The 21841-nt window shown below is 33.2% G+C and overlaps 2 protein-coding genes across 3 annotated transcripts in view; one reads left to right on the top strand and one right to left on the bottom strand.

Moving 5' to 3' along the window:
• Positions 1 to 3: 3 nt before the first annotated feature.
• LOC111060258 (60S ribosomal protein L38) lies at positions 4 to 10104 on the top strand. Its single transcript, XM_039434567.1, has 5 exons — positions 4 to 238; positions 399 to 435; positions 3375 to 3435; positions 4832 to 4984; positions 10039 to 10104. Exons 2-5 carry the CDS (start codon positions 433 to 435, stop codon positions 10062 to 10064), a joined length of 243 nt encoding a protein of 80 aa, XP_039290501.1. The 5' UTR covers positions 4 to 238; positions 399 to 432; the 3' UTR covers positions 10065 to 10104.
• A 2082-nt stretch (positions 10105 to 12186) lies between these two features.
• LOC111060408 overlaps positions 12187 to 21841 on the bottom strand; it is a 76573-nt gene continuing 66918 nt past the window's right edge. For both annotated transcript variants that reach the window (XM_039434566.1, XM_022348100.2), the window contains 2 exons: positions 18523 to 18779; positions 12187 to 14075 (listed from right to left, as the gene is read on the bottom strand). In XM_039434566.1, the coding sequence (XP_039290500.1) occupies positions 14042 to 14075; positions 18523 to 18779 (291 nt within the window). In that variant the 3' untranslated portion in view covers positions 12187 to 14041. The remainder of the gene's footprint in view (positions 14076 to 18522; positions 18780 to 21841) is intronic.

Raw genomic sequence — 21841 nt, 5'->3', positions numbered from 1 at the left:
ATCAACTTTATAAATAAAATTTGAATGATGGTTATATCCTTATTTATATTTTATCGGAAAATATTAGAAACTTACCTGAGTATATTAGTAAATTCATTTTTCAACGAGGTATTATTTATTTTATTCAATGCTAAGTGTACGTTGGAACAACGGAACGTTCCTCATCCAGGACTTGGTTTTTACCATTCATTTCCGGTGACCAGTCTTCCTTTGAGATTGAAGATTCTCGATTTTGAAGGTAAGGTTTAGCATTTTATACATTTTGTATCGTATATCATCCAATTTATTTTTTATTAAAAACAATATTCTTGTATTCAATTCGTTGTAATTTGTTTTATTATTTGAGAAGCCAGCAATCAAAAGTATTTTTAATAATTTTTCGTACTGTCTTCTTTCAGAATCTCAACGTGTCGCTTGACGGCTTGACTAAAAATGGTGAGTTATTTACAAATTTTTCAAATCTTTTATTAATCCATTGAAACATATCTTTATTTACTTATAACATCGGTTTTAAAAAACATTTAAGGCTTTTTAAATTACTGTCTGTGTACGATGTTTACTCAATGTATGCTACAACTACTAACATAACCTCTATAGACCATAAATAGTATAGAAAACTCTTGATTCGCTACTGCTAATTTAACTTGAAGAATTATAAAAATTATAAAGTAGGATTAAATTCAACCTGTTTTCATGGTTCAGACATTATTTTTTTTTTTTAAATTATTTAGCATAAACCTACTAAAGTTACAAGGTTTGGCCTATTATTAGTAGCCTATGTTTTGAAGGTGTATATTCTATTATGAATGTCTTTGTCTGTGAGTTTTATATTTTAACTTAAATATGCTAATATGTATACATTGTTGTAAATTATTAGTTTTCAATCGTTTGTTTGTTAGGACTACTAGCCTATATATTATTAATAAACTTTCAACTTTTAATGCTGTTATGTTGTAATGGGTTATAGCGTTGTGGAACCCATTCTCTGCATGGTCAATTGATTTTATCAAAATTACGGCTTCTACGATTTATTATTACATAAATTATACTTGTTTATTTTAACAAATTAATAGAAACAGTATAAAAATCTTGAAGCACCCTCAATTTTTAATTTTCAACCTTGAAAATGACCTATTTTTTAGGGTCGAAACTAGTTGTTGAACTATTTTAAAGTTTTTAAAAAATAAAGGGTACTTCAAGATTTTTATATTGTTTTTTTTTAATTTGTTAAAAAGTAGCCCATGCTTCTGAAAGCAAGCGTATGTTGTTTATTTTTATAGTACAAATAGTAGTTGTTGAGTTCAATTATCATAATTCACATCAATAAATCTAAATTATGACTAATCAGTATTATGAGTTATCTAAATTATGACTATTCTTTCTTTTTTTTTGGTTTATTCATTGAAGTGAAGTGTTTTTTTTTGTTTTTTATTATGGATTGGTGCCACATGGAGTCAGCAGACAGTCAGCTTTGCATGGCTCTGTCAGCGTTACACCTGTGGCAAATCAAATATCGTGGCCCAATCACTTTGGTTCTGCCGTTCTGGCAGTAATCATCTGTGTTGAGGGTCATGAGCATTCTTGAGAGTTGAGTTTGGCTGATAGTGCTACACTCATAGTTTTAGAATGTACAGTTACTCAAATAGTTAATTTTCCGGCAGTCGACTTGTTGAAAAAAGTACAAATTAATCAATTTGTAGTATTAAAAACAATTTTTACATTGCTTGCTTCTGAAAGCAAGCGTATGTTGTTTATTTTTATAGTACAAATAGTAGTTGTTGAGTTCAATTATTATAATTCAAATCAATAAATCTAAATTATGACTAATCAGTAGGCTATTATGAGTTATCTAAATTATGACTATTCTATTTTTTTTTGTTTATTCATTGTTTTTGTTTATTTTATACTAGCAGGTAACACGTGCCTCCGCAAGGGTCCGTTTTTAGAACTTGACAAACTGAAAACTTGACGTAATGAAATCTTGAATAATTTACAATAGGCCTTCAACCATCATCGGTTACTTAATAATCTGAATGCAAAATTTCAAGTTAATCAGTTCAGTAGTTCGGACGTGATGATGCGTCAAACTCAATTTTTCTATCCCGTACCTGTAGATTGTTGTTGATTCAACAACGGTTTCAAGGATCCAAAGGTTCAAAGAACCCCATACGTCAACCGAAGCTTATTGTGTTTCCAAGTAGTATGTTAGTTAGGCAAACCAATACCTATGTCATTTACAAGATCCAGGAGTTTTTCCCTATACTAACATTTCATTCCTCACCTGGTTGCAATCCTTGTCTCAATCCAGTGTAATATGCTTGGCAGTCTCTTCAGACTGATTAGTCCTCGTGACCTACGTGAGTTCCACTCCTGGCCTTCTTTGTAGGTCCTTCCGCTGAGGAAGGGGCGGCCAAGTTACCTCTAGGGTGCCCGGCCACCCTTAACTCACTCTTGACCCACATTTGTGCCTGGTTTTTCACCCATAACTGGTCTCTTGGTTTTTTTTCTTTTTGCCCCTCCGAAACTTTGCAGGGTCAAAAGCCTCACCTCTCCCAAAAGTTTTGCCTGAATGGCCGCCCTTCGTTGAAGTAGTGAGTCTTGGCCTCTCTACCCACAAACTCGTGACCTACGTGATTTCCACTCCTGGCCTTTTTGTAGGTCCTTCCGCTGAGAGAGGGGACGTCAAACTGCCTCTAGGGCGCCCGGCCACCCTCGACTCAGCCTCTTGACCCTCATTTGTGCCTGGAGTTTCACCCATCTCTGGTCTCTTGGGTTTTTGTTTTTGCCCCTCCGAAACTGCCCTGATGGAGCAGATCCCGTGGGTTTGAAGGCAAGGCAACTTCTGGAGTTGCCTTGAGGTCCATTTTAGTCGCCTCCTACGACAAGCATGGATACTGTGGGTGTTTTCAACACATTCTTGAGTACGATGATCGACTCAAAGCTCCCCCCCCCCAACCCACAGGGGGGGCCGTACGTGTATAAGCCAGTTCTTTTCTTCTTTATAGTATAGATTAGAAGTTTTATGAAAAACATAATGATGTTCAACATGGTTGTGTGTTTGTTGATGATGAACATGCATGTTTAACGTTAGGGGTCTTCCTTATACCAATAAGATTCTACTAATTGCTAATGATATTGTGACACTATTTGACGTTCTTAAATTTTGAAAATTAGTCTTACAATGGACTTATTTTATAAATTGTTATTATAAACACCATTTTTTATGGAAAATATATCTGCCATCAAAATAACTAATTGTTGTAAAAAGGACTACAAGCGACCACTCGTGTCATTCGAATAGACGTGATAACCAGAAGTTTAAGATAATTTTTTTATCAAATATAATTTTTATCAAACTATTCAATTTTTTCCAGCCGCGAGAAATCAAAGAAATCAAAGACTTCCTTTTGAAGGCCAGGAGGAAAGATGCTAAATGTAAGTATTTATTAAATTCATATTTTATTACAGGTATTACCAAATGAAAAAAAAAATTGAAAAAGTTATTATTTTCAGTTTCCAAGTATATATAAATTTTCTTTATGTAACAATAATTTTGTGTCAATTACCTGAATTTTGAATCAGAACTATGAGCTTCATCCACTTGATTTGTAATAATCCATTATTCTTGATAAACTCAATAGTTTTATTTACTTATAGCTTTAACTCTGGATATATATTACTTTCTTCTCTTAGGTATTTATTTATTTCATCTTTTTTAAACAAATATTTTAATTGTGACAAAAATGAAAATATTGGGAATTAAGGTAGCGCGATCTCAGTGTTTCTTCACTAGGTGTAGCACTGTGTCTATACTAAGTGAATCATCACTTTTTCAATAAAGAAAGTTGATGACTCTATGATGTTTCAATTAAATTTTGATCAAATACTAATTCCATATTTTAAATAAATATTAAATTGTTGAAAAATCACAATGCTTTTGAAGAAGTCGCTTCTTTACGAGGGAAGCTACAAAGGAAGCATAGCTTCAATAGGTTGCACTGATTCAGACCATATTTGTGCCACATGGAGTCAGCAGACAGTCAGCTTTGAATGGCTCTGTCAGCGTTACGCCTGTGGCAAATTAAATATCATGGCCTAATCGCTTTGGTTCTGCCGTTTTGGCAGTAATCATCTGTGTTGAGGGTCATGGGCATTCTTGAGAGTTGAGTGTGGCTGATAGTGCCACACTCATAGTTTTAGAATGTACAGTTTTTGAACAAAATATGAAACATGCATCCAAGGGATGAATACATTGTTATATATTTGTACCCTCGTAACAATATACACTTTTACCTGTGTTTACTTCTACTTCCATCATAATGTTTCCTGTATAAATAAAATGTTGATTTTTGTTTTCAGTATTTAATACTTTATTTTGTAAGGAGGTTGACTCAAATGTTGTACCTCACTTTTACTCTTGTAGGCCTACTTTCAATCATCTGTTTGATTAGGTTCATTTATAGTGATGATCATCCATATTTTACCAGTTTCAAATTTTTCCTTAATATTTGTAAATATATTCTTCCATTCACTGAATCAAACGTCACATGAAGCCACGAACTTATTTTCAATTTTCATTCAAAATATCAATGTAGCACCATTGGAGAACTAAAAACTGATAGTGATTTAGTCACAAGCGTTTCTGAAAGTTGAAAGTGGATTAAATAAAATAGTATGGAATGGACATGTAGGTTTTGTATTGATTTTAGCAAGATAGTTATGTGAATAGATTTGTATTGATTCTATGATTAGTTCCTTGAACTGGCTATTAAAAACTCTTGGATTTTGAGATGTTTAAGAAGATGAATAAAGATCTTTGTCGAATTTACAGCCATCAAGATCAAGAAGAACAAGGAAATCGTGAAGAACAACAAGACGATTCCAGCTAGCACAAAGTTCAAGGTGCGCTGCTCGAGGTATCTGTACACCCTTGTAATCACAGACAACGAAAAGGCAGAGAAACTGAAGCAGTCATTACCACCTGGTCAGTTGCATTTGCATTATTATTGTCATAGCACCTGGAAAGCAGTAAATAATGAATGATATAGTATATTACGCTACAAGCACAGAAAGTTAGTGTTTATGGTATGAGGATAGTTTCCCGGGCGAGGTTTGCAGAGCCCGGGAATATGTTATTCGAATACCGTAAACACCTTTCTGAGAGAGTCGCGTACAATATTTTTCGCCACACTACAGGTAGGCTATAGCTGACGCCAAAAAGTTAGGCGGTTTCATGGGTCTCTTGTGCGTTCCAACAGCTGATGTTGTCAAGTAGAGTTGTCATCTAGCTTGGCTTAGGTGATGATTTTTAAATAAAAAGAGACAATAAATAGATGCATTACATCAGCTGTGAGTAGTTACACCATGCGACCCACGAAGCTGCCTAACTTTATGGTATCAGCTATATAAGAATGATAAATGAATAAGAATGTTTTATGAGGGGGGGAAACTTTGATGTCTCATATCTCAAGAACCAGACGTCATAGGGTACTCAAAGTGGGGTGGAAATTTCCAATCTCACCCTCCTGAACACAATGCACCATATGGCACAGTTGTCCAAACACATTTTCAAAAATTTTCAAAAAGCGGCCGGAAAGGGTACTCTTTCTTTACGGCCTTAGCCGGAAAGAAACCTGTTCTGACGTCAGACGAGAGTCGTCTGCGAACAATGTCTTTCAGATCTACGTAGGGACTGGAAAACAGCTGCTTTCTGTGCAGTGTGGCGAAAATATTATTTCAAGTACAGTAAATACATGAACGAATAGAAAGCAATTCTTGGACTTCTAACTCTTGTAGTAAAATTGGAAATTATAATTAAGTTGATACTATTTTGAATTTATAAAATTCATGCTGGCTACTTGGTCAATTTAAAATTGTACAAATGATGTAAAACTTTGCATCCTGAACATCTAATGAAGATTTTATGCTTCCAAGGAACCTCTGATGTACAATTTTATTTGTTTTTCGAATTTGGTGAATCTATTTGATTTAACATGGTTATTACTTGTGTCCTTGATTCAAATAACTAGATTTCTAATTGATCTCAGGGCTAATTGATATTTTTATGATATATAAAATCACTATTAACCTTTGATTTTCTTAGAATACTGCCGGTTTCGGGTATTGCATCTCATTATAAAGTGCCTAAGCTTTCTTGATATTCATACAAATTATATACAACTCAGTATTCTGAACACAGCATGAAGATCTTGTGCTTCCAAGGAAGCTCTGAATTATACAATTTTAATTTTATATGTTTAATTAATGTGTCAAAATTATATTAGTTTTACGCAATTATAATTGGTTGATGAGAAATTGTTGAGGTGAACGCACATAGCAGCAGACAGCAACGCACACAGATTACCGCCTCTTTTCATAAGTTTCTCACGTCTGCGTTCAATTTTTTCTCCGCCTGTGTGCTGCTTTGTGCATTATTTGCCTTTAGAGTGTGTCATAGTTTCTATCATAAATTGCTTAATTGAAATTTTACAAATGATGTACAACTCTGCATCCTGAATACAGCGTGAAGATTTTATACTTCCAAGGAACCTCTGATGTAAAATATTGTTTACGTATCAATTTGTGAATTTCTGTGATCATTGAGAGAACCATCAAGATTTTTGCCTCCAAGAAATTATTATTCTCAGTACATTATTTTTGATATAGCCAAAATTGGCTATATTGATTCTAAATTATATTGATTCTTATTACATTGATTCTAAATCAATGGTAAAGTCTATTTTACTTTGAATTCTTTTTTGTCATATTTTTTCTGAATTGTACAAATTATGTAAAACTCTGCATCCTGAACATTAAAAATGAAGATTTTATGCTTCCAAGGAACCTCTGATGTACAATTCATTTCAGTTTTAAACATAAAACAATTCTAAAAATATTATCAATTTGTGAATTTCTGTGATCAATGAGAGAACCGAGAGATTCATCAAGATTTTTGCCTCCAAGAAATTATTATTCTCAGTACATTGTTTTTGATATATCCAAAATTGGTTATATTGATTCTAAATTATATTGATTCTTATAAATTATATTGATTCTTATTACATTGATTCTAAATCAATGTAAAGTCTATTTTACTTTGAATTCTTTTTTGTAATATTTTTTCTGAATTGTAAAAATTATGTAAAACTCTGCATCCTGAACATTAAAAATGAAGATTTTATGCTTCCAAGGAACCTCTGATGTACAATTCATTTCAGTTTTAAACATAAAACAATTCTAAAAATATTTTCTTGAGGTACTATCTAAGAAGCTCGATTTTATATAAAATAGACCAATGATAGCCAGCACCTTTTACATTTGATGTAAAACTGCATCCTGAATACAGCGTGAAGATTTTATGCTTCCAAGGAACCTCTGATGTAAAATATTGTTTTCGTATCAATTTGTGAATTTCTGTGATCATTGAGAGAACCGAGAGATTCGTCAAGTTTTTGCCTCCAAAAAATTATTATTCTCAGTACATTATTTTTGATATAGCCAAAATTGGCTATATTGATTCTAAATTATATTGATTCTTATTACATTGATTCTAAATCAATGTAAATTCTATTTACTTTGAATTCTTTTTTGTCTTATTTTTTCTGAATTGTAAAAATGATGTAAAACTCTGCATCCTGAACATTAAAAATGAAGATTTTATGCTTCCAAGGAACCTCTGATGTACAATTCATTTCAGTTTTAAACATAAAACAATTCTAAAAATATTTTCTTGAGGTACTATCTAAAGCTGCGTACACATAAACGCGCTTCCAACCCGCACCGAGCACGCTCCGCCCTCGTTTCTCCATCGAACCACAGTCGCTCCGCCCACGCACCCATCATGTGAACGTTACGGAAGATGTTAGATCTTCTCGCGTTCCCCGGTCGAACCACTCTTGCTCCCCGGTCGATCATCAATCGCTCTGCTGGAGTGACGTTCGGTTGCGGAGCAGAGCGAAAGTCTGTACGCACCTCAAGAAGCTCAATTTTATATAAAATAGACCAATGATAGCCAGCACCTTGTACATATGATGTAAAACTGCATCCTGAATACCAAATGAAGATTTTATGCTTCCAAGGAACCTCTGATGTACAATTCATTTCAGTTTTAAGCATAAAACATTTCTAAAAATATTTTCTTGAGGTACTATCTAAAGCTGCGTACACATAAACGCGCTTCCAACCCGCACCGAGCACGCTCCGCCCTCGTTTCTCCATCGAACCACAGTCGCTCCGCCCACGCACCCATCATGTGAACGTTACGGAAGATGTTAGATCTTCTCGCGTTCCCCGGTCGAACCACTCTTGCTCCCCGGTCGATCATCAATCGCTCTGCTGGAGTGACGTTCGGTTGCGGAGCAGAGCGAAAGTCTGTACGCACCTCAAGAAGCTCAATTTTATATAAAATAGACCAATGATAGCCAGCACCTTGTACATATGATGTAAAACTGCATCCTGAATACCAAATGAAGATTTTATGCTTCCAAGGAACCTCTGATGTACAAGCTGTTCTTGAAAATGATAATATTAAATAATGTCTAGTCTAGTACTGTACACAACTCTCATCTTTGAGTTTTTCTTTGTTCTCTATTCAAGAGTGGAACTAAATAAATTAAAACCAACCAGCAGTTGAGCTGCTGAACCTATCATCCACTTTTTATTACAAAAAAACTAATTGTCAAGTTATCAATAAGTTCACATGAAATATTATTAGAGCATATTCTTAAAAAATTGGGTAAACTATCATTTGTAAAAAAAAATATTTAGTGATCAGACTTTTGCAATTACTAATCATGCTTTTCTTTCTTTTTGCAGGTCTCCAGGTTATGTAAATATTGTGAAATTCGATGTTTTTTTTTTTTTTAAATTCGTCAAAACAGCTGTTCTACAGATGAAATATCTTGACTATGACTGTGTTCTTTTTATAAACTGCTCTACCTACCCACGGTATATGGAAGAAGAAAAAGTAAAAACCGTGTTCCTACCTACCTCATGCACGAGAAGGAGGTTACAAAGTCCATTTCTCAAGGATTGGGTGGACCCCCCATTAGTACCCCAGGAAAAAGACTCATGTCAGTTGATAGAGCTAATAAATAACTATACAGGGTATGGATTTGAAAAAAATCGTTAGAGCCGTTTTTGAGAAAATCGTGAAAAACATGGTTTTTTAGTAACTGTCATTTTTCTCAAGAATATTACGGAGCTCCTGCAATTTTCACAGAAATGAGACTCATGTCAGTTGATAGGGCTTATAAATAGCTATCCATGGTATAAATTTGAAGAAAATCGTTAGAGCCGTTTTCGAGAAAACCGTGAAAAACATGGTTTTTTAGTCATTATCCGCCATTTTTCTCAAGAATATTACGGAGCTCCTGAAATTTTCCCAGAAATGAGACTCATGCCAGTTGATAGGGCTTATGAATAGTTATCTATGGTATAAATTTGAAGAAAATCGTTGGAGCCGTTTTCGAGAAAACCGTGAAAAACATGGTTTTTTAGTCATTATCCGCCATTTTTCTCAATAATATTACGGAGCTCCTGAAATTTTCCCTGAAATGAGACTCATTTCAGTTGATAGGGCTTATAAATAGCTATCCATGGTGTAAATTTGAAGAAAATCGTTAGAGCCATTTTCGAGAAAAACGTGAAAAACATGGTTTTTTAGTAATTATCCGCCATTTTTTCCGCCATCTTGAATTGAATTTTATTGAATTTCTTATTGTCGGGTCCTCATGGTATAAGGACCTTAAGTTTAAAATTTCAAGTCAATCGGTTAATTAGGAATGGAGTTATCGTGTTCACAGACATACACACACACACACATACACACACACAGACCAATACCCAAAAATCATGTTTTTGGACTCAGGGGACCTTGAAACGTATAGAAAACTTGAAATTGGGGTACCTTAATTTTTTTTGGAAAGCAATACTTTCCTTACCTATGGTAAGGCAATGGTATGGTAGGGCAAGGAAAGTAAAAATATTTAGTGATCAGACTTTTGCAATTACTAATCATGCTTTTCTTTCTTTTTGCAGGTCTCCAGGTTAAGGAAGTCAAGTAATTTGTAATGTATTAATAAATTGTTTTTATTTAAAGACTCATTTCTGTGTTCTTCGTTATTTCAATAGTCTTGAGGCAGCAGTCGAATAAAACTTTTTGAAGCCATACTGTATCCACTACGAAGTTATCTGATGATATATTCATTGGCTACGTAGAAAGTATTACATGGCAAGGTTTTTATTTTTTGTCTGACCTGATGGGATCTCTTATGACGAGAATGTAAGCCAATAGATAAATAAATATCAAACTGAATTGATAAAAAGTACTATAAATAGAAACTTATTTAAACCAATTAAGAAATGGGATAAGGTAGTAGTAGGATAATAAGATGAAGTAACTGAATAAGAAAATTTCTATTTGTTTTCAAATTCGATAACTCTTTTTAAACATATATAACAATATAATTGGAAATAAACTATTAGTGATAACACAACTTATTACTAATGTATTTGTAATGGAATATACTATTTGGAGATTACAAACATGTTTATTAATAACAATTCAAACACTAGGCACTGCTGAAATTCTACACTAATTATTACTCAATATTTCTGAAGAAACATCAAATGGAAGCATGCTGTAAATGATCTACATCATTGGGTTTCTCGTTTATATGCTACTACTAACTGAAAGTCGCTCACTTTATTATTAATAGCAAAGAATAAACATCTTTCTAGATTGTTTATTTTATTTTGATAGCTACAAATCTATTGTTGTTTTCAATCATAATTATGTACGAGGATGTCTCTATGAAAATGTATATCAAGATTCACTTCAATAATGGGAAAGTACTAGTTTTATAGTTCCTATCAATAATGATAAATTCAACAACAAAACTAAATTACTTAATTGCGGCCAGTTACTCTAAAATCCAATCACAATCAACTGCCGTGAAATGATGCACCATCTAATGGAACCAACGATCGAATCTGGGATGAGATCATTTTACTAATTTATGATTAATAAATTTAATGAAAACCTGAACAGAGATCCAGTAGTCAACTTATTGCTGAGACTTGAGAAAGGATAACACCGCGGTGCCGTTGTTATCCGTTGGTATATTATACGGTAATAATAGGACCCTGACAGTGCAGGTTTTCATCGTCTTATCTTGTAACCTGAGGAAGACATTTCTTTTGTAGAGGGTAAGAATGCAAGATTATAGAAAATATTTCAATATGATGAGATATTTGGAATAGTGAATTAATAACTGTTTGAACAAGTTTTCAATTTCTAATATGTACGGCAGGAATTATGGAATCATCCGCAAGAAATTCGTGTTAGTGAACTGATGTTATGATCAAATTAGATTACACTCCATAATAGATGCTATAAAAGTAATAGCTCTGAAACTGCATGTTGTCACAAAACTGTGAATTTCATCCGAAAGGAAAACCAGTATCGTACCCATAAATAGGTCATGTAAGCTTCATTCAGGGTGAAAACAGTGGAGCGGCAACGGTAGCTTCAACATAGAGAATGCTTAAGGCTGTGCAAAGGCTAAAAATAAACTTTCTAATGGTGATAATTTTCAAAGTTATTCGATTTTCATATCAAAATGAAAAAGTTTTCTCAGGAAAACATTTTTTTCCGATCATTACTTTTTGAGATATGAGCGCCTAAAGTTTAAATTTTTGGGACAGATCATTTCAAATTCGGTAAGAGATATATCCATGAGATTCAGAGGATAAATTAAATTTTCCAGAAATAACTAAATGTTATTTTTAATAAATTGAATAAATTACTCAAGAATTGATTTTTTGTTTTATTCGATCAATAATACCAAGTAGAATTTATCCTCTGAATCTCAAGGATTTATCTCTTACCGAATTTGAAATGTTCTGTCCCAAAAATTTAAACTTTCGGCGCTCATATCTCAAAAAGTAATGATCGGAAAAAAATGTTTTCCTGAGAAAACTTTTTCATTTTGATAGCTTTATATAATATACAAATCGAAAAACTTTGAAATTTATCACGAGTAGAAAGTTTATTTTTAGCCTTTGCACAGCCTTAATATAATGCGCATGTATTTTGGCAGACGGCCTGAAGGCCATTGCTGTAGTAAATTTATCAAGTGTTGGAATGTCAGTAAAGATTTTTTGTATTATTATTAATATAATGCATGAATTAAGATGTGTCTAAACATACACAGCTCCACATACATGCAACACTCGAACATGATTAATTGATTGATACCTTCGCCGCCCACCATGCTTCCACTGTTAGAGAAAAAATAATATATAATATACTACTTCATGGACTGCTATTATACTATAGGCCTCCAACATACCATCACTACAAAGCGATACACAGACAATCGATAGCCATTGTAAAGACTCCAAATCACAAGTCAAAAATGATCTCAGAATTATAATCCATTATTGAGAATTACCCAACAAGTACCTAAATAATTACAGGCCTCATCAGTGTATCACAGTCTCTTAGCATCGAACAACGGTATCAAAATAACAAAAAATACTTAAATCACTAGTAACTATATCAATAATATTATAAATATAGTGAACTGTTTATACATTATTGCTTTACAAATCTCATCTTACATCTATTCAAATATTGATACATATCAATATAATCTATGCCATATTGACTAGGAAAAATGGAAGGTATTGAGTTGATGATAAATACTATAGGCCTACTAATAATTAGAAATTGACAAATGTCGTTGTAATTAATTTAGATTTATGACTTTGCCTATTTAACCTGGAATGCTTCTTTTCATAACCATAATTAACTATTTAAATATGGCTTCTATTTACTGGGAACAATAATAACATCACTGTATGAATACGGTATGAAGAAAAGGCCCAACAAAACAATTACATTATAGTATAATATAAAAGGGACGTTTCAATTCGTGAGTAGGCTACATTATACTTATATGATATTTTTCAACAAAATTAATATAAAATATGTTAATCTTGAATTGAAACTAGAGCTGGCGGCGTTCTCTACATACGGTAATGCTAATACTCCAGCTCCACTGTATACATCCATGTGTACCATGGTTGAGAGGATTATTAGAGCGTCCAAGGGCATGTAATGCAAAAACAATTCTATCATAGAAAACAAAATAGGCCTACTGTTATTTCAAAATAAACACAATCGATAAGCTTGAAAAGCCAATAACCAAATCAAAACAGCAAATTTTGTACTTAGTGGTCTGATTTAAAACCATGGTCAATGTCAAGCATTTCATTTTATTTTATTGATTATAATTTTGGAAATATAATATATGCTATGTTAAACTGAATATGTTTTTTTACATATGGTATATACACATTTCCTATGTTTTGGCAATGAAAACTTTCGTAAAAGTCCAGGTCACAATTAGCCTGCACACTGCCCCTGATTGAGACTAGAAGGCTATAGTCTAAATCTAAAGAAATGCAATATTATATAATATGGCAAAATGCTATAAAAAGGACTTTTAAGAGATTTCTTGGAGCATAAATTGCAATTTAAAACTAATCTGTAAGTACAGATTTACTCGGTCATTCAAAATCTACAGGAGAAAGTTTTTAGCTTGGAGTAAACTAGAAGGCATTTATAAATCTACATCTAATTGGATTAATAGATTTCAAAAGTTGAATACGGTATCTAATGATTATCTAGTCTGCTTTAAAGATTAATTGTCAATATATCCAAGGAACAAACAAGACAATACGAGAACACTTCATAGAGAGGAATATCATTTGAATATATAATATTTCGTAATGAATGAGATCATAATTTATATCCTCCTGATAACATTATCAAAATTGATAGATATGTGTGCAAATGGCTACAAACAAAAGTATGTTTGGCCTCTCGATTAAGCTAAATTAATTATTCTAATTTATGCATTTTCGTTTGCTTCCCATTATTCAAAACTTAATATTAAAGAACCTTTGCGAGGCTAGATTTCTGGTCTTTTGAAAGAGATTCTCCTTACGTTGAGACAGTCAGAATTACCCAGGTCTAGTCAGACTCTTTAGTTCTGGCTTCTTCCGAACTGAAACAAACAAGAAACACTATCATTAATCCGAAATTGAACATATGTGGGTTATAGTCTAGGCAACGAATGCTAAGAAAGGTAAAGAGGGAAAAGTTTGGAACACAATTTTTGAGCCCGCAGCTCTTTTTACTTTCCTTGCCCTATTGCCATAGGTAAGGGAAGTATTGCTTTCCGAAAAAAATTAAGGTACCCCAATTTCTATACGTTTCAAGGTCCCCTGAGTCCAAAAAAGTGGTTTTTGGGTATTGGTGTGTGTGTGTGTGTGTGTGTGTAAGAGTATGTGCGTCTGTGTACACAATATCTCATCTCCCAATTAACGGAATGACTTGAAATTTGGAACTTAAGGTCCTTACACTATAAGGATCCGACACGAACAATTCCAATCAAATACAATTCAAGATGGTGGCTAAAATGGCAAAAAATGTTGTCAGAAACAGGGGTTTTCGCGATTTTCTCGAAAATGGCTCCAACGATTTTGATCAAATTCATACCTAAAATTGATTTTAAAGCTATATCAACTGCCACAAGTCCCATATCTGTAAAAATTTCAGGAGCTCCGCCCCATCTATGCAAAGTTTGACTTTAGATTTTCAATTATCAGGTCTCAGATATAATTTAAACGAAAAATTCCGCGTGGAAAAGATTGAGCATGAAAATCTCTTCAATTAATGTCCAGTAACATTTTCACCTAAAATTTAAAAAAGCTTGAAATTTGAGAAAATGTAGATTATTCAATTGCAAACTGTTGGCAACTGTTGATTCTATTAAATCATTCACTATGAAGAGATAACAGATATCGTATGTATCCAGCGTTATTGTCCTGTCACCAGCTGGCTCAGATCTTTGAATAGTAAACTAGTATGCGCGGGAGCACTAGCGTCAGGTGATAAATTTTCATAACGGCAAGGAAAGTTGTGTGAGTGCGCCACACCAGATTTTAAGGATAGTAAGGGAGTAAACATATCAAAAGTCCTCTCTCCTACACCCTGTGCTTAAGGGGATGGGGGTGGTTTGAAAGTACCATATTTTTGTTTTTTGAACATATCTCGAACAATATGCGTCTTTCGGAAATTTTTGTCGTATACAAAATTTAAGCCTACAAGTTTCATCTGTATCATATTTCTTCTAGTTTTCTAGGTATGAGCTCCCGAAAGTGTCACATTTCAAGAAAAACCCTTCCGGCTTCGATTTTATCATCTTTTTGCCTCATAATTTTTCAACGATTGCTTGAAAAAATCCATGGTAATCATGAGCCCATAGAGCATAATATTCTCTTCAATTTCATGTAATATTTCATTATTTTACGCATTTCCCTACAATTGTTACAGCCGTTATAGTGTAGAGTGTAAAATCTTCAATTTCACAACAATAGATTAATTGACAGGGCAATTTGGAGGGAAAGTTTGGAACACAATATTTGACTTCGCAACTTGGTCCGGACTAGTTTGAAGGTAGGAGGGTAGCACAGAGGGTAGGAGTGAGGACTTTTGATATGTTTAACCCCTTACTATCCTTGAAAGAGCTGCGGGGTCAAAAATTGTGCTCCAAACGTTTCCTTCTATAATCTTTCGTTGACTGGACTAGTATACATGGGTTTTTTATGACACTAGCACTTGATGACACGTCAGCTTGTGATGAAAACCTTCTCCAGTGAGTCTTTTCAGATGAAAGCAACAAACCATTGTTCGATAACGAGACTAGCTCTCTTTAACACTTGCATTTGACCTTTAATAAACTTTTCCCAACATAGAAGTGTGTGGATTTAGAATTTACTATGAATTACTACCAAGTTATCTTCTTGCATTTTGGGTTGTGTTGGTCCTTAATGGTCGTTTAGCATGATGAGTTGATTTCATGCCAGTTCAGTTCCTTTAACACAAAAAATCGGAACATTATAATTTCTTGACCATACCGTACTGCAATGAAGGTGAGTTACTCACGAGTTTTAACTTTAATACTAACATAATAGTCGCACTACATCCTAATTGTTTAGAGCAGTTTGTACAGCCACTTTTGAAAAATGGATTCAATGAGGCTTGAAAGCGCACTACTAGCTTATAAGTAAACAAATTGGTCTTAAATAAAAATTTAATGACAGTAGGTAGTTATTATATTCAAGTGGAAATTGTGATCAAAAACCTGCTACTAGGAATGTGATACGACTGCACGATTTTAGGTATACTGCACGCGCTTCAACTAGCGGATTGCATAATGAGCGAATGAGGTACGAGATCATGTTCTATGTCTAACTTAGTGTGTAAGAGCATTTGTCATGTTGCAGGAATAATATTAGCCTATATGAATTCTAGGGTATGAAAACGTATTCATATTGAGGATATAAAATAGAATATGGGACCCTAAAATGTTGCAACAGTTACTTCATAGGAAAAAACTATTTCTGTTTTAGGTGCATACTGTTATAATGTGATTAATAATAGACGAGTATTTTCTGCTGCTAAGCAAGATGACACGCAAATACTGAATTTATTATTAGTCCAGTCAAATGGTCGTTTTTCAGGAAACAGCCCCGAAAGAATTTTTCTCGACGGTCCTATCTGTATTTTGGGGCGCTGAATTCGAATCTGAAATTTGCTGACATGCCAGAGGGCGGCTTCACCCCCAAAACCCCCAACATTTCGGACCTTTTTTACTTTTTCCACTTAATCTCGAGAACCTTGAGTTTTTCGAGAAAGAGCATTCTCTACAATATTGAAGATAATAAAATTTCCAATAAATTGAGTGGTCACGCAGGACTCTATACGATTCTTGGTTCCTACACTACTTTTTGGATTTTTTATCTGAAGTGTTCCACAAGATATGAAACTTTGCATATGCGAGACTGTGAAAATGAGGAAAATATCACAAATTCTCGCATATTCAAAGTTGTGTATTTAGTGAAACACTTCAGATAAAATCTCAAAAAAGTAGTCGAGGTTGAAGAGAATTTTCTCCTTTTTTCAATCCCATGAATTATACTTTTGATTTCAATACCGTTCAAAAGTTACAGCCAATTGAAAAAATGATGATTTTTATTTTCTCATTTTTCTTGCGATTTCAATGTTATTCAAGAGTCTCTAAAACGAGTTCAATACATGATAGAAACTTAGGCCTTTCAAATGAACAAGAATTTCATGCTCTATAAGCTGAGTTGCCTTAAATTTATCTTACATCACTTTTCATTATCGAAAAACTGTCGAGGCTGTGAAAATGAGAAAAATATCGCAAATTTCTTGATTTTTTGAAATAAACGTATCTCACTTCACGATTATTTTTTTACAAAAATCACTTACCTCACATGAAAGAGGAGATTATGTTTTTCAAATCAAGTACCATTTTGTATCATTTCGGGTTACCGAGATACACACAGTTTTGAATATAGAAATTGGCTATTTTTCTGTGTATTGAAATATGGGCTAAAATACACTAAAGGTGGAATTTTCTATTTTTTTATACATGATTTTGAACCGCTTTGACGTGCTGAGAAGAATGAGCTTCAGTACGAGGAGATGTGATCATTCAGTCAAAAGCTACAAGTGTTTAAAGTTTTGATCCTTGACGTATCCTTATGCGTGCCCCCCCCCCCCTGTAGGAAATACTGAAATTAAGTGTATCTAACGGGTGATTCTCATAGAACATAACACTCTTAAGTTGATTTCAGCCGAAAAATGTTTATTTTTTTGTAAAGGTACATTGAAAAAGTATTTTAATGAAAATTTGAATTTTGGCTGTAGGACATGATTTTATATTTTTGGGTGTATTCCCCTCCCCCCCACTACTAAATTCGAAAAAAATTCTAAGGAATCCTGTTCAGAATTGTATTGTTCTTTCACCTGATGTGTGGTTTTTTATCATTATTAGAAAAAGATTCAAATTGTATAGGGTAGAAGTGGTAGGTTTGCATAATTTTGAAAAACCCTTGAAAAATACCCTTTTTTTGAAAATTCGTAACTCCGGAACCAAGAATCGTAGAGTTCTGCGCGACCACTCAATTTATTGGAAATTCGACTACTACCTCGAACCTATTGCAACCTCGACTACTTTTTGGATTTTTATCTTAAGTGTTCCACAAAATACACAACTTTGAATATGCGAGAAATTTGTGATATTTTCCGCATATTATTTTGTGATATACACGTTGTCGAATGATAGACAATGATAGCAACACTAATGTTAGACAAAATACTGCCATTATAACGTGGAACTCACTATAGTTCCAAGAATGCTGAAGCTCAAGTATGTCTGGTTAAATTATTAATGTGTTTTGTGAACATATATTTTATACGAGCAGACTTGATTAGTCTACAACCTAAACTAGCACACGTAAGGAAAATTTTTCATAATTTAAACAGTATTTTCATATTTTAACAGTATAGTGAATTTCAAGTTATTATTATTATGTTATGAAGAATAAATAAATAGATTAATGAATGAATAATGAATGTACCTGTTGGAGGCGGCAGCAGCTGCCTCAGTCTGTTCAACAATGATGGCCTTGAGCTTGTGGTCGTCGATGAGGAACATGGCCTCCTCGTAGGTGGGGGGTGGCGCTTCTGCAGGGCCGGAGGCGGGAGCGGAGGCGGCTGTCATGAGGATGTCATAGGCGGGGGGCAGAGTGAGAGTGCTTGCATTACGCACCACGTATGACTGCGAGTTGCTCAGAGAGGCGACTGAGTGTGCCTGAGCTATTTCCAACTGCAGACCCTGCATCAAATATACACATATGAAATAATACAATACAAGAGTGGATAAAAATAATACAATAAATTAAAGGAAAATCAATCAATCAATAATTTTATTCAAATCAACACAATATACTTGAAAGAAAACAAAACACAAAAATTTACAATCAAAAAGAAGTGTCTAATAAAATACAAAAACAGGCTTCATGGTGGGGTGTACTAAAAAGAAAGAAAGGAAAAATACCTAGCCAACTATGGTTTCCCATGTAATAGGCAGGTAGAGGGTATAAAAGTAAGGAATGAAGGGTGAAGAGGAGAAGAAAAGGGATTAAAAATTTATGAAAAGTAGTTTGTATTATTTGAAAAAACAAAACAATTTGTAGTACCTATATTTAACTTGAAACTTAATGTATCAGGCCTATTCATTTGAAACCTATTTCTTGTAATTTTGTATTTTAGCAGAAATAAGATTTTTATTACATAAATTATTATTATTAAGGAAATAAATTAAATATTATTATTACGGAAATAAATTAATGTAGCATTGTTAGATGTTCAATGCAATGCTATATGGGTGTGTTATTATGAATTGAAAAAGGCTGGTAAAGTAGTAAGTTATAGAAAATAGTACTCCAAAAATATGAATATATCTCATATTACAAATTATACAAAAGAATTGTTCAAATAGATAAGTTCAAGGGAAAAATTATATAGTTGAGGAAATGCAGTTATTGCGTCAGCTCTAAACATAAAATTGTCTATTATTAAATGACCTGACAAACCTAGATAGATACGGTGTAAAAATATTCAAAATGAAAATGTAAAGCATGAAAATATTTATGTTATTGAGAAAAATGAGATTTAAAAAAAAGAGAGCAAGCATGGATTGAAGAAAAATTTAATTGAATTGAACTGAATAGCTGCTGCAGAACCTATTCAGCAGGACACTGGACATTATTGCTTTTTCGTGAGACTGTCGAAATTCAACCTTGATATAGATAAGCGCAATTAAACAGGACTTGATTGATACTATTGAAATTTGAAATGTTATGAAACTGGCTCTGTACATGCTACATTAGACCGGTTCCAACACAGTGTCCTTCACTGGAAGATACCGTTTTGCAACTAGTCCATTTCCCTGTGATCGGGTCACATATTATTTCGCAAAAACTGTAATCCTGTTTCTCGGAAAAACATTAGACAACAAAATTCGAGCACATTCGTGCATAAAACTTGAACAAAAAAATGTGGATTCAGATTGTTTTCAAGATAAAAACTAATACAAGTTATGAGAATTTGTTGTTGTATAGGATAGTAACTACGCGCAGAATTTACGTTTTGAAAAACAAGTCAACTCTCAAAAATGGAATCAGTAACAGTAATACTATAAAATTCATTGTTTAGAAGTTTAGGTCTAAACTGTTCAAGAATTTTTAAGACAGCTTCTCCAGACCCATTCTATAGAACTGTGTTATTCACAATTTTATTTTGAATGAAATGAATTTATACTTTTAAATATTTTATCAATGTTCGAAAATGTTTCACCTCATTTTAAAATGTTTTCGCTTCTCCACTCCTATATAGAAGTAATTGAAATTGAAATAACGTTATGGAATAGCTCCATACTTTTTGTCTTATCAATTGTTTAAATATTTAAATTTTATTAATGTTGTGCTTATCATAGTTTTTTTTTTTTTTGATGATACACATTTTTATTAACACATTTTCTTATTTATTTTCAATAAATCAAGTTATTTAAATAATTCGACTGCTATACTACCGTATATATTATGGAAAAATAACCCATAAATTCTTAATATTGTCATATTTAACCCGTTTGTCTTCACTCGTTTTTTCCTAATAACTGACAAATCTTATTGAAAATTCTCTCACGTTTGTCATAAGTTAATGCCCGTAGACAAGTATTGGATTGTGTGAAGATACACCTATCCTTTACTGAAATCGGTTTTTGATGATAGAACGAAATAACATTTATGATTCAGAGTTTTAGGAACACCAAGTAACTTACTTCACTGTGAACTGAACCTCAAGGTATCTTTTTCTTCCTTATTTTTTTTATAAACATTTGAATGTAATCACATTTCATGTTCATTTATTTTGAGGGGATTTATTTTCTTTTGAAGTGTGTAATTGAAAAATGTGGGAGTGACACATAGCCTAGCTACATTTGGACTGTTGTAAGCCTGTGTGGTACTCTTCTAAAAGTTGTGTAATAATTATGAATGATTAAATAAATACTTATTATGAAATAAATTTTTATGATGATGTAAGTATGATTTCTAGTTCACTTACGAATATTTCAAATTGAAATGATTTTGAAGTGGAAACACTAACTTTTTGAGCAGTTTGGTCATCTCCAGAGTCCAGACTGAGGAGACAATGTTTCCTCAGGTCGAAAAGTAGTCACTACCGGCAAGTAAGTGTTTTCTTTTTAAAAGTGTTTTGAATTCATAGTTTGAATAAATATTGGAAAAGAATGGATTTATAAGGGAGTTCCAAATATTTTTGGTAAAATGTTAGTCATAAACAGCGGGCTAATTAATGAACAATAAAGGAGAGGTAGGTACCGCATAATTGGGATCTACCAGTTCAACAGTAAGACATCCCGGTAAGTAGAATGTAAAGAGGAAATAAAATCCAGCTAAGCATTCTGACTCATAATATGTAAGAAAAATGAATGATTAGACCACATGGTGAATGGGGAGAAATATTTCCATCCTAATGAAGAAAATAGTCTCCTAATATCTACCTACCTACCTATATTTCAGTCATTAAAACACAATAAAACATTATCAAGTACCCTTTACTTTATTGCAACACTACTAGTTTCAACTCTTTAAGAGCCATTTAAAGTGTAATTTACACTTGAAACTAGAACTGTTGCAATAAAATATAGGGTACTTGATATTTTTTTATTGTGTTTTAATAATCAGTAGCCTTAAAAAGAAGAGTGACGACTATATTTCAGTTATACTTACTATTGCTGATAATTGGCAAAGCATGTTTCGACTTGGTCTAATACGCAGGAAAAAGTGCGAGTTTCTTGAATGATGCCTACTACAT

This window comes from Nilaparvata lugens, chromosome 8 (assembly GCF_014356525.2).
Source record: "Nilaparvata lugens isolate BPH chromosome 8, ASM1435652v1, whole genome shotgun sequence".
NCBI lineage: Eukaryota > Metazoa > Arthropoda > Insecta > Hemiptera > Delphacidae > Nilaparvata > Nilaparvata lugens.
Note: the sequence above shows the minus strand (reverse complement) of the source record. Positions and strands in the feature narration are given on the sequence as shown.

Coding starts and splice junctions, on each gene's coding strand:
- LOC111060258 (XM_039434567.1), top strand. Junction 3,436..4,831: donor CAGGAGGAAAGATGCTAAAT/GTAAGTATTTAT, acceptor TCGAATTTACAG/CCATCAAGATCAAGAAGAAC. Junction 4,985..10,038: donor GAAGCAGTCATTACCACCTG/GTCAGTTGCATT, acceptor TTCTTTTTGCAG/GTCTCCAGGTTAAGGAAGTC.